Genomic DNA, 17,986 nt, shown 5'->3' with positions numbered 1-17,986 from the left:
GGGTATTTCAGATGTAGCCAGCATGCGGTTAGAGGGTGTGTGTATGTGTGTGTGTGTGTGTGTGTAGAATTGTGTGTGAACCTGCAAGTGTGTAGGTTTGAGTGGGTGGAAGAGAATGTAGAGTAAAGACAAGGACAAAGCACATGAGAGGCAAGCAGTAAAGCGTTTTCACACAGAAACATGCAAATTATAACATATCATACAAACACACACGCACACAAAAACCAAATACCCTGCATTGTTGTCTGTTGCACATATAAACATCAAGATAACAATGAATTTCTCCATTTACTTTCATTAATAAAAGAGACAGTTAATTTCAATGGGACCTCCTGGTAAAATAAAGGGAAATAAAATTAATAAACTATATTGTAATTTGCTTTCCAAAACACGCCAGGAGGCCTAAAAGGCAAATTTTGTTGCTTTTGTTTTGCTAATCACCAAAATGACACCATTTATCAGAGCCAGACACTGTAAAAACAGAAGGATTCACGACATTTTCAACTTTCTGACAGTTTCATAGCTGCTCATCTGAGAGTCACTTTATTCCACATCTCACTTTTTCAAAAAAATGCCAAAAATAAACTGTTTGCTCTAACATAATTCTGTAAAAAACAAAAAATTCTGCGCTAACCAGCACAACTAGGAAGTAATATATGACCTAGAGGCGAGAAAGAGTCATGTGGCAAAAATTAAGAGACTTTTCAGCTAAACTGGGCTGAACCGCAGGTTGTGTTCACACAGAGCAGATAGGAGAGAAGTATGGAAACAACTTAAAAACGCAAGCAGTAAACTATATAGAGCTTGTAGAAGTACCGTTTCTTCTCCAGTGTTTGGAACATCTGTGAGAACTTTGATAAATGTTGTATAAGTTGATTCCATTTTCTTTTTTTAGGCAAAGCAAGTAATCAAAAATGTTTTTCTTAATGATTTATGGCATTATAGCCGTTTTTCACTGCTCAAAAGACGTTTTTGAGTCCTCTTTGCTTCTAGCTATGGCTGTGCTGTTTCGATAACGTTGCAGGGCTTTACATTGCCGGAAATATTGAGCCCACAATGAGGAAAAACATAACAGCAAAGATAAACTGCTTCGGGTTTAGATGGTTAAGAACACATACTTAAATAACTGATAGTACTCTCTCTGAGAATCAGTGTATGCCACATGGCTTTTTACTTGTAATTTTTTATCATAAATTATGATAAAAAAGAATAAAACAATAATATAATTCAATGACGCCCGAATTATGTACAATTAAATAAAAAACATTCTTTGTGTGTTTTTGCTTTCCAGCTGATGCTAAAATAAGTGGAGATTGTTAACTTATCTATTAGATGTAGAACATAGATATATAAAAATAACAGTCTTATAATAATAAGCTCCCACTCCGACTGGTCCTACGAGAAACCAGTACTTGTAAAAAGTTTCGAGGTACGTAATAAATATGCACAAATGAAAGTGGTACGTTGCAAATTCGCGACAATGGGCATCAAGGGGTTAAAACTATTTTGTACAAATTTGATTATTGTTGTTATTTGAAAACAGAGAGTCAATTTTGGCCTTATTTCACTTTAGAATAAAATCCAGTGTTCTGCTTACTATTTATGCTCGGACATAACAATAAAAACGTGTTTATGTTCGCAGATAGACTTACACAACTCTAGCGAGTAAAGAGTAAAAGCAAAACAACACATAGAGATCATTTAACCAGCCTGCATAAAGTAGCACAATGGAGAGAAAGTCCCTCCTGACAAGCACTGTCTGCTAAATATTTGTTTTGTGACTGACCCCAGAGAGAGACAAGAGCTGCACTTCCATGCCAGCAGTTGCTGCACTTCGCTGCACAGCAAAGATTATCTGACAAGGCATTCTAAAGAACTGTGGCAAATGCTTCATTCAGTACAACAAGCCTCTTTTCTCTTTGCACAAATAGTGCAGTCCACACAGATCAGGCGTTACATGCTTCCAACAAACATCAAAGCTGCTACAACGTGTCAGGCAGGATTCCCTCACTCCAAACACTGATCTCAAACACATAAGTTGTGTTTAATTTCCTTGCAGATTCTTACATGTAATGATGTCGAATATTTGATTGCCAGTAATTCTTCAGCTGAAATATTCCAAGTTAACCAGCGTCACAAGTTTTTCTTTCCATGTTATGCGCACCTATCAAGGTAGTGCAAATATTTCCAAAGTAAATATTGGTAGACTAATACGCTTTTAGATTGTATTATCACACTTGGTTCTGTTGCACACTAATCGAGTCAACAATGACATAAAACTGTTCTGTTTTTCTGACTGACATCTACACCATTGGAGTGCTTTTCATAGGATAAAAGTCAGTAATTTAAATTAAGAAATGAGAACATTTATGAGATACAATGCAACACATTCTTGAGCTTAACACATTGTGAAAGAATCATTAATATATAGCGAAGGGGCTACAGCTTCTTCTGATACATGAAGCAGAATTTCTCTGACAGACAGATCTTTGGTGCGCTCCTCTCTCATCCATTATTAATTTTCCCTCACTCATGTGGACCTGATAGTTCAAAGTAATTACAGATTCATAGGAGATGCTCAGACATCTCCTCTCCCGGCCGCCCCTCTACTGAGGGAGTAGCTTTATGCTTGTTATCTCTTCGTCTACTTGTGCATAACTCTAAAAAACACATAGAATTTGACTTACGATGACAGGAAGGTGGCGATCTGTCACTTTTAGCTTGACCAAATTAACAAATGGTAAAAAAATGGCTCTGACAAATTAAATATTTGCCACTCATCTGTTTATCTTCTGCAATCTGAGAAGGCAGCAGAGGAGACGAGCCTCTGCAGCTTTCTTAGATTGCAGAGGCTGCAGGGGAGATGAGAGGCAGAGGAGGACAGGGAGACTTAATTTTCTGGTGTAAAAACTCTTCGAAAGAACCCAAATGTTGCATCTTAGATGCACTACCGGGCTTTGCAAAAGTTCTGTTACACAGTTTCATGATCTTTAGAGACGTTTACATGTCGGAGTGAAAAATTCCATTCAACAAACTGAAAGTTCTACCTTATAGGCAGGTGTCATTAACACAAATTTGTTCTCCGTTGAAGTTGTATCAAGATGGAAGTCAAAAGAGTTGAGATATCTGCTCTCCTTCATGCTGGCCACAACAAGTCTGACAGAGCCAAGCAGCTGAACATCAGCCGGATGACCGTCCACAGAGTCGCGGAGAGGCTCAAGAATGGTGAAGATCTTTCAGATGATCTTTCAAGAATGGTGAAGACCTGAAAGATCTTCACCATTCTTTAGCCTCTCCGCGACTCTGTGGACGGTCATCCGGCTGATGTTCAGCACGAAGGAGAGCAGATATCTCAACTCTTTTGACTTCCATCTTGATACAACTTCACCGGAGAAAAAAATTTGTATTAAGGACACCTGCCTATAAGGTAGAACTTTCAGTTTATTTAATGGAATTTTTCACTCCGACATGTAAACGTCTCTAAAGATCATGAAACCGAGTGTAACAGAACTTTTGCAAAGCCCGGTATATCTGCAGCTTCTTCATCTGAGCTTTAGAATCTAGATCAAGATTCTTATATAGAACAGCAATCTGAATTAAGAGCCACAAGATGAAGCTTTTTACTCATACTGTACACACACACACACACACACACAGAGGCATTTCTAATATCCATCCATGCACCTATACACTGCTCAATCCTCATTAGGGTCACGGGGGTGCTGGAGCCTATCCCAGCTGACTTGGGGAGAAGGCAGGGGACACTCTGGACAGGTCAGTCTGTCGCAGGGATGCATATACAAACAAACACACTCTCATTCACACCTACGGACAATTTAAAATTGCCAATTAACCTCAGCATGTTGTGTGAGGAAGCAGGAGTACCCGGAGAAAAATCACGCATGCGCAGGAAGAACATGCATACTCCATGCAGAAAGATCCCGGGAAGGTCGGGACGTGATCTAGCAGCAAGGCAAAAGTGCTAACCACCACCCCACTGTGCAGCCCTCTGTTTATAATTTTTAATCACAATTATTTAAAATCATTAATGTATCGATGCCACTTACCTTGAGAGAATGGTGTTTGCTCTCATGTAGTATCATCTCCTCAGATATGACGAGAGTTCGGCTGCACAGGTCAAGAGGCTGGACACAGAACAACAACAACAGATTCAGTTTTGGGACGTTATTTTGAAAGTCATCTGTTCATGACTAGTCTTTTTAAAGTATTTATCTGAAACCTTAAATATATATTGCTTTCATTATCTCCACTCTCATGAACATATGTTAAGCATTTTTCAAGATACAATCACATAATAAAATATTGCATTGCTATCGATAAGGAGAAAAGTTACAGTACCGAATCCATTTTTGCCTGTAAAATCCAATCGATCTGCTTAACAGATTTTTTTTTTTTTACTGTGGGAAACAACTGCAACTGATACTATTGAGACAGAAAGTGAGTTGCGACTGAGAGGCGGTGCGTGTGGTCGACAATGACAAGACACTTGAAATAAACGAGCGCTGCGAGGTGGGAGGAGGGGACTTCCTCTGAAGTCCAGGGGAAGACAAAGAGTGCATGTGTGATATTTGCATACGATTTGAAACACGGTCACAGCCGCACGTTTCTGTATGGCTTTGTGTGATAGAGGAAGTACCACCGCAGTCCCTGCGTTTTCAAAGGGACTCAAAACAGCAAAAGTGTTCGACTTGTTGCAAAGTGCAGCCCGTCTTATCTTCAGGACAGTCTCAGCAGGTCACATTTTACACAAGATATTCATTTGCATTTCTGTATATATGCAGAACTGAGGTTTTATTTAGCAATGACATGACTTTATGCAACTGTTTCCTAATTTGTGCTATTGGTCTATTAGGAAAATATGAGCAGCTCTGTTCAGTGTTCATTAATGTTTGTCTGCACACAGCTACATTTTTGGAGAGACAGGTTGAAAAGGTCACACAGAACACAACTGAAAGCCAAAATATTTCATTGAATTTGGTTAAAACAGCTCATTTTCTCGTACTGCATCTAAAAGAGAAGGTATGGAAATAACCATCCTGACTGCTCAGATTGGAACGCTGATCTCTCTTCACAGACAGACTATAAAGCATTGTGGCCCACAGGCAAAAATTCCACAAAAAGTCTGCATGACTAAAATGTGTTATGCGTGAAAATTGCACCCAAATGACTTCCAAAATATGAGAAGCTGAGACAGAAAGGTCAAAGCGTTTCCTAACTGCAAACCTCAAATGTCTGTTTCCTTTTCAGCCAAATGCGTAGGGGGAAACCGACACAAGTAGTACAACGCCATCTTTTTGCAGGATTACGTGTGGGTTTCTGCGTTTGACTTTGGAAAAATGGCTTTCAGAGTGCAGTGGTGACCTCTGCTACATCTGCAGATACACTTATTTGCTTTTTTGTTTTTGAGGTTTCAGATCCAGTCAGCATCATCTCATATTTGTCCACCGAATATTAAACAATAGGCAGCACAATGCTAGTCTGGCTGTGTGCAAAAATAACAAGAAACCACTCATCCTCAGCTCACTAATCAGCACAATATATCCTGTTAATCTATATGAAATCCAAATGGTAAATCAGTATGCAATTCGGTGCAAAGGCTAAAAGCTACATCAAGATGAGGGCTGCACTGAAAATACAATAATGCATTTTGGGTCAATGTATAATTGAGGGACTTTTGAAGTTCATGGAATATATCTTGTAAACATTTTGATTGAAAGTAAAAAAAATGTTTTTATGTTCATTATGATCATGTCTTTACAAATTCCATAATTATTTATTATGGAAACAATCACTTATTAATAAAAATGACTGGATATCACCAAAATGTCAACTAAATAACCGTCCCGATTTAATAACAACCATCTTCTAATTAGCTAAACAATAATAAAATGAGTTTATTCAAAAACTATTTTGGTTGTGTTCTTTTTATTAAGTTGAGATGATCATGACAGATATTTATTTTTTGCTAATATATCAAATTTATATGGAAAATAACAAATTGTATCTATGTATGAGAAATCACTTTCAACTTTACAAAAACAACTCTCAAAGAAGTGTGTTAATTCCAGATCACATGACCTGCTCCACATGATGTCATTTCCTCCTGAAGAAAAGGCTGGCAAGACTCCAAGGCTTTCTGAGTTATTTAACATAAAGTAGTGTGAGAGTCAAGCGTGGATTTATCGCATGTCAACAGGTTTATTACAATATCTTTAGAAATAACTTTCAATTCCATTTCTACTCAATTGTATATATAATATTCAGAAGAATCTTACTCTAAAAATGCCATGTGGTGTTTGGTTATAGGCGGCCATGTTGATTTTAGGCCTGAAAACAGCAAAAATGCCAACTATGATGCAAAAAGTCCCGCAATTATATATTGACCCTGTTAATTCAGTGTAAACAATCGCTCACAATAAGTCCATAATACCACAATGCACAATCACAACAATAAAACACATACAAACTGGCCTACCTGAACAAAGATGGGAAATATAAGGATCTTGGGTGCTACTTTGACGTATCCATAGTTGCCGTGTGGAGTATGTGAGCGGACGATGGTGCAGTTCTGGTAGTTGGCAAAATTAGAATTCTGCTGTTGGTAGTTGGCTATGCCAGCATTAGTGGACGTGGAGGTGGACGACGCCTTTGATGTCTTGGAGTTGTTGGATCGACGGAGGAAGCCGGTGCGACTGGAGAGGCCGCCTCCACCACCACCTCCTCCACCTCCACCTCCACCTCCACCACCTCCACCAACGGTCATACCTCCAGTAAACACCCCACCGCCACCACTCTGGGGCTGTGGACCAGAATTCTGTCGAGTGGGGTATAGCCTGGCTGCTGGGAAACAGAAAGAAGAAGTAGGTGACAGTAAAAACACAGATTAATACTGAATTAATACTGAAGCTATTAAAATTGTAAATGTTTCATCCCTTTCAGCACAAAATGTGATTGTATATTCACTGCAAGTTGTGTGAATAACAAGTCTTGAAAGAGCTCATTTTACCTATGGTAATTTGTTTCTTTTTGTTTCTGGGAGTCGCTTCAGTTTTTGATATCACGACAACAAAAAGTGTCCAAACTTCAAAATCTCACATCGTCCTGTTTCTCTCAGTCAAAAATCACTGTCAGAGATCCTATTTATGTGTCATTTTTGGGTAGACAGGTTCATCTACTGCCATGCCAGTAGCTCAACACGGAAATTGTTCTCGAAAAAGGAAGCTAAATGTGAAGATGAAGCCAGGAACCTCTTGGCTTAGCTTAGCGTAAAGATTGCAACAGGTACGAAAAGCAACAAACTCCAGCTACCAGCACAAAATCATTATGGATACATAACTTACTGAGCCTCAACAGTTCTGTTCATCCGCTGCAGTTTAATCCAATGCTAGGGTTTATTCATTAAAATTAACAATTATCTGAAATGTGAAGTCAAAAATGAAATTGACATTGGAGTACATCCAAAATAATAAGGATCCAAAGCCAACTTAAACAAAGGCTGGCTGCCAGAGTTCATTGGAGCCATTTTACACAATACATAGTATATATACAAATATGAACATAATGTACGGTGCACGTCTTACCTAACGTCCCCTGGTTGTCTTGATAAACAGGCCTCAAGATCTGAAAGCAGAATAGCATGAAGTTGTATTAATATTAAGGAAGCTTGTTGCAGCAATGTGAACATCTGGAAGAAAATAAACACATTTTAAAACAATGAAATTTAAACGCAATTCTGATCTGCTATGATGACATCAGTGATCTAATGTGTAGGTATAAGGGGTTGCCACATGACATATTTAGTATTTTAAAGGGATATCCGTTAAAAAGAATATACTATCTGCTATTCAGTTGCTATTTTAGTGTCAAGCTGGACATTGTCATTTGCAGTTCATTGTTTGACATTCAACTTAGTTTCTAGGAGTCATTTGGATTTTATACTGAACTCTAAAGCTCCCATGGATTCTACTTGTCATAACACATTAATATCTACTGAGGAAATAAAGACAGAAAGCTGACATCATTTCACATGTTGTTCAAATTATGAAACAGTTGGAATTTGGAAAATGTTTTTAAAATCTATTTTTTATTTGCACACATTTCTGCCAGCCTTGTAGGAAGATTACAGGAGATTCTGCCCCTTACGACGATAAATATTTCCTCTCATGTGGCCTTTCAAAGCTCTTTGTTTGTCGAGCTAAACTATTGTGTCGGTGTGATATGCCGCCAACATGACCCATTTCCACGGGGCTCTCAGTATATTTAGCTTGGCCAAGGCAAAATCTCACCAAGTCCCTGCCTCCTCTTTTGTCCGAGATAGAAGTTGTAGCGATTTGAAGAGGAAGGTTTGTTCACTACGCTGGCATGCAGGACTTCTCCCTCAAGCTGTACAGTGTCTGTGGTTCCTCTGAATTGTTTGTTCTGTTGTCTGCTCTATTTTCTAATATCAGCCTGATCTCATGTTTCAGATTGCTCACAGCACAGATCCTTTGCCAAACATCGCTGTGTCCTTTAACTGAACCTAAACCTGAAAAGCACACAGATGAAGGTGGACACTGCATGAGGCAAACACAGACACACAAACGAACACAAACACAGGCGCAGACAGAAAGAAAGCATACGAGTGAAAGACAATTTAAACTAACTGAATTCTACAGACGATGTTAAAGGATTTAGTGAGTTAGAACTGTTTTATATGTGTTGAGCAGCTGTTTAGTGACTGCAGAATGAACTGAGATTGCAATCAATAAAACACAGAGGCCACTGCTGCAAGGTCTCAGACACTCTCTGAATGTTTTGATTCAACATGTTTGTTACTCTGAGGTGGTTAATGGGTTAGTATTTTATTTTTTTAAAGGGGTGTTAGCTGAGGAATTCAGATCAGTCTTTTTGATTCAATGACTTTGCTTTATTTTGTTTTAATGATAAAAGCTTTTACCTCATACACAAGATCACTGAAGGCAAAAAAAAATACGTACAAGCTGTATAAAATGTCATATACATTGTGCATGTACATGCATGTTATACAGAAGCTGCATATTAGGCAACGGACCAGTCTTGGAGTATGAGAAGTCTCATAAAGTAATGGAATAAATTTGTTGAATTCTTTCTTAAATGATGTACTGATGTATAATTCATGGCACACAGGTAATAAATCTACAGAATATCTGGAAGATAAATGATGTAGGTACATATGCATTGTTTTCCTACTACGATCTGTGTCTGCTTTGTAGCATGTAATGTAACAAATGTTTCTACAGCTTCACATGGTACAGGATTATAATCTATTATTAAAGGCTATATTTTATATGTGATTGTCTCCTCTCGCTTTTCAGTCTGTTACTGAACATCTTTGTGACACTCAACTACATACACAGAATGTAGTGTGTTCAAAACAGGTGGTAAAGCACAAAACAACGAGACAACAGGAACCCAAATGGCCCAGACACACTGTACACACAGTCCATCTATCTACCAGCACCGGGGATGAAAGGTAAGGACACATATCTAGGATGAGCCACCATATGACCGTGGTGAGGATGAGGAGGACGGAGAAGATGATGAAGATGCAGCCCACCACCAGTCTGCGGTACCTGGCTTCCAGGGTTGATGGGCGCCAGGATGATGTAGTTGTCCCCGTTGGAGGCCTTCACCCTGGTTCCCTTCAGCGTGGCGGTGTGAGGGTGGTGGAGGTGTCTCGGTTTCCCGTCCAGCTCCTCTGCGGACCCTCCCTGGGCCCCCCATGCCAGGGTCCCCATGCCTAAGCCGCCGCTGTTTCCGGCTTCGGAGCCGTTGACCAGAAGCCTGCGGGTGGCGGTGGCACGGTGGTGGGCCGGGAGGGGCGGCACGGCTGGGGGGGTTTTGCTCGGGCCGACATCCGGCGCGCGCCTGCGGGTCGGTGGAGAGGGGGCGTCGTAGTTTGACGTGGACGGTTTGTAGGAGGGCCGGTGGATGAGGCCTTCAAAGCTAGGTTTGACTGAGGGTCCAGTACGCCACACCACCACTGTGATCTCATTGGCGCTGTTTCTGCAACAAGACAGAGAGATGATGATAAATAAAATCCCGAGTGACTGAACATTTTGGAAAACTCAAACAGAAGTAACCATATAGAAACCATTAAACATTCAATATTAAGCAAAATACAAAAACAGGCTAGTTTCTTATTGTATTTGCACATCAGTAATACAGTAAAATCCCAATACAGAGAGAAATCTGTGTAAATCTATTATGCTATTGACTATAACGGCATCAATAAAGCATAATTCAGTACTAAAGTACAGGGTGTCCCAAAAAATTTGAAATCATTTCACAGGCCAGTAATTTTGTCAATTCTTGTTGAAATAACCTCAAATTTCCACAGAATGTATAGAAACAGATCAAGATTTTCCATTTTTGTTTGATTTTTGTTCTGTTTTCAGGTTGAGCCGTTCACTCCCAAAGAGAAGTCATTTTGGAATATGCAGATGTTGATGATGGTCTGCCAGATCCTGTAGCCCCGCATAAGCAGTCTTCCTCTTTAAATTTTTGGTACCGAGTCCAAATTTATTTGCCAGTTGGTGAAGTTTTTCCAGATTTTGCATTGAAGGCACGCTGCACAGTCTTGGGTGACTGTGCGCGAGCATATTCCAAGACGCAAAATGACTACTCTTTGGGAGTGAACGGCATGGCTCAACCTGAAAACAGAACAAAAAGAAAACATCAGATATAAAATCTTGATCTGTTTCTATACATTCTGTGAAAATTTGAGGTTATTTCAACGAGAAGTGCCAAAATTATTGGCCTGTGAAATGATGTCAAATTTTTCAGGACACCCTGTATATGAAAGAACTCAGCAAGGAAACAACAAGGTTTGAAACCCTTAACTGACAAAGTTGTTGACTGCTGATAAATCACTGACATCTGATCGCCGAGCAACTCCATTGTAATTGTATTCTTGTTGGCTTTTCTTGTTTATGCAGTCATGCATACCAGAATAACTAATCTACAAGTCAACTACCATGACAAAATGAATTCAACCAACTTCTCAGTCCATGTCATAAGCTTACACTCATCATATCATTGTCGCTAAGCGGTGAATATATGTATGAAAGGGGTTCTTTTGGTTTAAATCTGGCCATAATCCTCGTGTGCGTTACCTTATAGCATGAGCTAAGTCCACACATTTCCACTGCTCCACTGGTTGGCCGTTTAGCTGCAGGAGAGTGTCCAGCTGCTGCAGACCGGCCTGATCTGCTGGACCGCCTGCCAGAAGAGAAAGAAAACCTTCACATTTACACACTTTCAAACTCCATTTATGCTTTTTAGAAGTGATACACAAGGTCTGTAATGTACCGAGTTTGTTTCTTTAGTATTGGAGGTCCCAGAAAGGCAAACAGTTGCATGGAAAAACAATAAAATGGCAATCCAGCAGTCAAATACTCTGTTTTTTTATGACACAAAGTAGGTTTTGCATCCCTTTCATTTCTCCACAAAGACAGTAACAATGTTTTCATGTTGAGATTCAGCACCTTGCTTAAAGACATGGCAACTGGGAGGACACCTGCCAAGACGGAAGCTTAACTTCAAATCATCTATTTGACAGACAGCAACGCCCAGCAGCCTGAGCTGATGCTAATGTTAATACTCCAAACTTCGGCCAGTGGAATAACAAAATAAATCACCCACGCGTGACATAAAACTTTTGATGGAAGATGTAATTATGAGATGTCAAACTCAGAGGCAGCCAGATAAAGTGGTTAGGAAGTGTGCCACATGAGCTTAAAGTTCCTGGTTTGACTCCCAGGAGGCCAAATCTTTGTTGCAAGTCATTCTTCTTCTCTGTTTACCCACTTTTTCCTGTCCAATTCCACTGCACTATTTACATAAGAAACAGTTTCCCCTAAAAAAAAACCCTTAAAAATAGAAAAGAAAGAGATGGCAAATTCATGTGAATAACATGAAACAAAAGCATACATTACACATTGAAACTATAAATTGAAATTCAGGAAAACACCAAATACAGTCTGCTCTTTCAGTCTATTTCCAACTTATGTTTCTTCCAGTCTCAGGCAAGTTCATGCCTCAAGTATTATTCAAACTAGATATCTGGATCAATATATAACTGAGGGACTTTTGAAGTCAATGGGATAAATCGTACATACATTTTTATTAAAAGTTTAAAAAAAAAGTTTTAATGTTCATTATGATCATGTCTGTACAAATTCCTTAATCATTCATTATGGAAACAATCGCTTAATAAAAAATGACTGGAAATCACTAAAATGTCAACTAAATAACCATCTGAACTTATTAACAACCACCTTCTAATTGTTTGTTTTGGTTGTGTTCTTTGAATTAAGTTAAGATAATCGTGACAGATATTTATTTTTTTCAATATAGCAAATTTTATACGGAAAACAACAAATTGTATCTGTGTCCGAGAAATCACTTTCAACTAAGCTACCCATTACAAAAACACCTCTCAAGGAAGTGTGTTAATTCCAGATCACATGACCTGCTCCACATGATGTCATTTTCTCCTGAAGAAAAGACTGGAAGACTCCAAGGCTTTCTGAGTTATTTAATATAAAGTAGTGTGTGAGTCAAGTGTGGATTTATGGCATGTCAGCAGGTTTACTACTATATCTTTAGAAATAACTTTCAGTTTCAGTTTTACTAATTTGTATACATAATATTTAGAAGAATCTTTCTGTAAAAATGACATGTGGTGTTTGGTTATAGGCGGCCATGTTGATTTTAGGCCTGAAAACAGCAAAAATGTCAACTATGATACAAAAAGTCCAGCAATTATATATTGACCCATCTATTGTTGGTAGGTCTGTGAATGAAGATTAGACATCTCAGTGTGTGTCATTATTTGATCAAATCTGCACTAAAAAAAAACCCCAATTCTGTTCATGAAGCAAAATATTTAAGTAAAAATACGGTAGTTATATGTAAGACTTTTCCATCACGAGAAAAAGTGCACTTTGTTTTTTTCACATCTTAAAACCTCACATTTTAACCCCCTGAACTCTAGAGAATAAAAGATTCTCTTCAAAATCATGAACCAAATTCAAGCTTAAAATTGAGATTTTAAATCGAAACAACTTCATTCAATGATTTTTGACTAAAAAAATGAACTTTTCCACTAAACTGGGCTGAACTGCAGGTTGTGATTACACAGATCAGAAAAGAGACAGGCATGGAAACTTTTAAAAACGTCAGGAGTAAAATATCAACAGTCGGTAGAACCACCATTTCTTTTAAATTTTTTTTGTGTGTGTTGGTAGCACCTTTGGCCACTTGTGAAAATGTTGTACATCTTGATTTCAGGCTTTTTCAGTTTTTTATAAAACAAACAGCCAAAGAAATTCAACTTTTGCCTCTCTTTTTTTAATGATTTATGGCATTATACCAGTATCTTAGAGTTTTGGAGTAATATTTTTCTGTCTACTTCTACCTATGGTTTGTGCTGTTTCCATAAAGATGTAGAACTTGAGCCCACACTTAGTGAAAGTGTAGCAGGAGCAAAAAAACATGCCCAGAAACAGTTTGGGATTCAGAGGGTTAAACAACAGTCCTTCAGTAGACAGCTGAGTTTCATGTACTCAGATGTGTGCATGCGAAACTTGCCTGGATCAACAGCCTGCACCCTCACAGGGGAATCCGAGCAGATGGTGAATCCATATCCATCCTTTCCTCGAAGGATGGTCACCTACAGAACACACAAACACACACACACACACACACACACACACACACACACACACACACACACACACACACACACACACACACACACACACACACACACACACACACACACACACACACACACACACACACACACACACACACACACACACACACAGACAGTCATTTTGTGATTCAAAGATGGGAACTGACCCTCTCAACCTGCTACCTGAGGAACTAAAAGTAGCATGCTGGTAAAATAATCGACTTCCTTCCTACAGGACGATTAAGTAGCTTTGTATTATGCTTCCACTTCCTATTAAAACTGTCTTGACAGCAGTTTCCCGGTGAACCCAATTAGCTGAGCTAGTAGGAAAAACATCTCCAGAGATAAAAATAAGCACAATCTTTGTCCAGAAGTTGGGCAAAAATGGAATAATGCTCACAATCAACCAAAAGCGGATGGCCTAATAATCATATCTATACCTAGATAGTGTAACCATGGCGTCCCTATGGTACTAGATAATTCGGGTCTTAGAAAGCATCACAGAAAAAAGAAACTCAGAAATGTGTGTGAAAATGAACATTGTCTCTCATACTCACAAAAATCCAAATAAGGGCAGAATAAAAGGGAATAGAAAAGCTGTATGTGTGTGTATTTGTGGATGCAAAGAATAGTTTTAAGACTAAATCTCTGATACTCTGATTTTTGTGTGTTTGTTTTTTCAAACTAAGATTAAGAACTTTTTTTTACAGCTTTTATATGAAGCGCTGCAGTTGTGCATCATGAAACGGCAAGAAAAAAAATAACAGTCATGTTTGACTTTTGATGAAGTTGCTTTGATTGTGAGATATTCTGAAGTATAAAACCTCTATGCAAAAATAATCAAACTATTGTTCACGAGTGTTTTTAGTGTTTTCATCTTACACTATCAATGTATAAGTTAAAAAAATAACTGTGCACAGTAACAGAGATGGAGATGTTTTACCAGAATACAGTGTAAAATTTAGGATTTATGCTTAGAGTTTAAAAAATTTCAACATTATATGTTATTTCAGAACGAAAGACAAAGTCACAACATTCATCACATCAACACACACATGCATGGGCACGCAGAAACTATACTGATGGCTCTTTCCCTTTGTCTCTCTTTCTCTTGTATCGTCAAACATTCAGTACCTGCACACCGAAACACTGAGCCAAAGTCAACAAAGTTCCATCCAAAACATCTCACTTTCCATCTCATCTGCTGACAACCAGAGGCCCAAAACACACAGACATTTCACGCCTTTTTTTCCCCTCTCTTTCTTTCAACAAAACTACACATACATGCTGCTAAATTTCAAAGTCTGCCCGTGAGCGAGACACAGCAAGTTTGAGAAACACACTGATTATTACAGAGCCTGAAGCTCATGATGACCCTAAAATGTCGGGTGCGTTTGATGTTTCTTATAGTCCAACGATTTTATGTGCTCTGTGTCACACTGTTATGTGTAACAAGCCTTCCACCATATTTCTCTGACGTTCAGTCCCCTGGATTTGTCTCCATTTCCGTCTTCTAGTGCACATGTGGATCATTAAATTCATTTGTGACTGTGACAAAAAAGCAGAAACATATGCTAAAGCTGAAAAAGTTAGTATAAAGACAGACAGATATGATGCAATTATCTTGAAGTCTGGCTGTGTGACAAGAACAGAGAGCGAAAATGAGATACACAGGAGGCTGACATTAAGAGACGCTCAATATAGTGGTTAAAAGAGGGCAGTGGGACTTCAAAAAGTTCAAAAACAGAGGAGAGGACAAAGACAAATAGACTAACAGGTGGTACAAAACACAACATTTCACTAGAATTAAGACAAACAACAAACAGTTAGTTGCCACATTTTGAAAGACCAGCTTGAAATTGAATATGTCATATAAATCAGAGGGAAGCAATGGCTGTGACTGAAAATGAACAGAAGTGAGGCGGGGATCTATCAGTCATGCTTCGTCTATCCGTCTGCATCTACGTTTCTGCCTTTTTATCAAAAGCTTTTTCAGACATTGTGTCCTTTTTAGGGGAACTCACAGAGCTGCCTAATGTGGACTGATTCATCCAGAATCCAGAGCCTTTGCAGCGTTAATTACATTTGTAAGGATTGTTGAGTCCGAGAACTTGGACTACCTCGAGTTTGGCTTAAAAAAAAAGCAGTCCAATGCCCCCTTTTTCCAACTCCTAAATGAAAGCACGCGGACTCTTTTCAAATTGAAAAGAGAATATTCCAATCAATCAGTATGAATGTTCTTTAAGTGATTTTTTTTCTTCAGTGCATCAATCACAAGACATATTAGTGAAATGAATGAAGATAAATGAAGGGGAAAAGTTGTCAGCCTGCATTAAATATTTAAATTGTGTGAGCAGGGCATTATTGATGAATGAATAATTCAAGCATATGAGAACTGACAAGACTAAAACTCGAGATTAGAACTTTCTTGTGATGATTTAGATGCACCCTGAGGAAGAAAACCCTGCAGCTTATGTGTGTGCAGCATGCGTTCATGCATGAGTGACGGAGCTGTTCCCTTTCTTTACACTCATGCCTCAGTGCTTCCACCATCATCTCAGACTGGTCTGGAGCAGAAATCCTACCAATCTCCATCTGATTATTATAGTACGAGTCTCGCCGATGCAGAGGAGGCAATACTAAACCCCGACAGGTGCACGGAGACTAAATAAAATCTAACAGCTACCGACACACAACGCGATCAGACGGTGTTTTCTGGGCCGGTGTGTTCAGTGACTATAGGACAGCAAAACCCACACACTCATCTGACATGTGTCATGCTGCATTTTTGTGAGCGCAGTCTTGCAAATATTCTCAAGATGTGATCTTTTAGTCTATTCAGCTTCTGCTCTTGTATTCTGTTCCCCAAAGACAACTAAATTATATACACTATTAGATTTAATTGCACATAATTCTTATTTTTTAATGTGCAATTTGAATGTGGAGACTGAGCTTATATCATCACCGATATTTGCCTCCTCTCGTCCATTTTTGCTCTCCACCTCCATCAGATCCTTCTCTCAGGATAAATAATGTAAAGGACAGAGAGCTGGTTTTCCCCTTTCAAGAAAAGCACATCCCTCATATCTCCTGCACTCGCTCACGAGCACTTTTTCTTTTTCCGGGTGTGCAGGACATGCAGCTGAAAGTGCATTTTCCTCTCCTACAATAGCACCAGGATCCAGTAGTGTGTCAACAAAGCTAACACCACTTCAGTTTCTTCTTTATTTTTCCTTCAGTGTTAGACTGTTTGTGCAGCTAGTGTTACAAATTATTAGTCTTAATTTACGAAAGCACTGATCAGAGATCGCACCGTCTCGTCCTCTCGCTCACAAACAAACCCCGTCTTCTTTCTCCTACTTTGTTTTTCACCACAGACACACCTGAGGCAGCCTGCATCCGATGCAGAGGTGACACAGCCCGTGGATAGTGTGCATCACACCACCTCCTCCTCCTCCTCTTCCTCCTCCCTCTCCAGTGTTCAAGTCCGCAGCCAACACGCAAACGCTGCGACGTTGACTCTCCACCTGGCCGGCCCCTCTACAGCCCGAGTATCGCCACAGCTTCCTCTGTGCGGCTGAGTGTGTCCTCCTGGGGCTGTGCTCTGGTGGCTCCGAAGACTTCAGAGTGTTGTGGATCATCTCGACTGTGACAGCTGCCCAAAGAGCCGCTGGGGGTGACTCTAGTCCTGAGGTGTCGAGGTGACAGTCCAAGCAGAGGTGGCTCTTGATAATAATATTGCTTTTCACCTTGAGGGAAAACAAACAGGAATCTGTCGAGTGTAACAAAAGCGCTCCTCGGAGATTTCTTTTCAGGCAAATTGGCCTTCGCTCTGAATCACCTTTCCCCCAAATGAGTCTCGATTTACCATTCTTGTCCTCTCTGCAAAATTGGAATCACTCTGCCACTGACCTTCAACTGCACTTTTTTCTATTCAAGGTTTGTCAGAAATGACAACAAGTTTGCAGTCTGTACCTAGTATTTCATCCACAGCTTCAAATGCTCCACTTCTCTGCCTGGAAGCTTCAGTTCCTTTTCTTCTGTTGTTTATCTTTTCCACCCTCTCCCTCTCCTCTCAGGTTTACTCTGTCCAGTAGCGCACCGTGCAGCTCCTTGCTCTGTTGCCTGAACAGCAGAAGTTGCAGTAGCGGCTGAGGTCAGCTGTGTGAGAGCATGGCGGCGTCATGTAGGCGAGACTGGTGCTGGCTCGGCCTGCTCAGGCCACACTGTAGCTCCTGGCAGGGGCGC

The 17,986-nt window shown here is 39.6% G+C and overlaps 1 protein-coding gene across 5 annotated transcripts in view; it reads right to left on the bottom strand.

Moving 5' to 3' along the window:
- rgs3a (regulator of G protein signaling 3a) overlaps positions 1 to 17,986 on the bottom strand; it is a 142,598-nt gene that overhangs the window by 98,659 nt on the left and 25,953 nt on the right. For 2 of the 5 annotated variants that reach the window (XM_051938281.1, XM_051938279.1), the window contains 6 exons: positions 13,633 to 13,714; positions 11,154 to 11,259; positions 9,612 to 10,044; positions 7,602 to 7,641; positions 6,497 to 6,861; positions 4,068 to 4,145 (listed from right to left, as the gene is read on the bottom strand). In XM_051938281.1, the coding sequence (XP_051794241.1) occupies positions 4,068 to 4,145; positions 6,497 to 6,861; positions 7,602 to 7,641; positions 9,612 to 10,044; positions 11,154 to 11,259; positions 13,633 to 13,714 (1,104 nt within the window). Of the gene's footprint in view, positions 1 to 4,067; positions 4,146 to 6,496; positions 6,862 to 7,601; positions 7,642 to 9,611; positions 10,045 to 11,153; positions 11,260 to 13,632; positions 13,715 to 17,121; positions 17,963 to 17,986 lie in introns of those variants that run through there. The other 3 variants (XM_051938277.1, XM_051938278.1, XM_051938280.1) reach the window with 3 other exon arrangements.

Source organism: Acanthochromis polyacanthus, chromosome 18, assembly GCF_021347895.1.
Source record: "Acanthochromis polyacanthus isolate Apoly-LR-REF ecotype Palm Island chromosome 18, KAUST_Apoly_ChrSc, whole genome shotgun sequence".
NCBI lineage: Eukaryota > Metazoa > Chordata > Actinopteri > Pomacentridae > Acanthochromis > Acanthochromis polyacanthus.
Note: the sequence above shows the minus strand (reverse complement) of the source record. Positions and strands in the feature narration are given on the sequence as shown.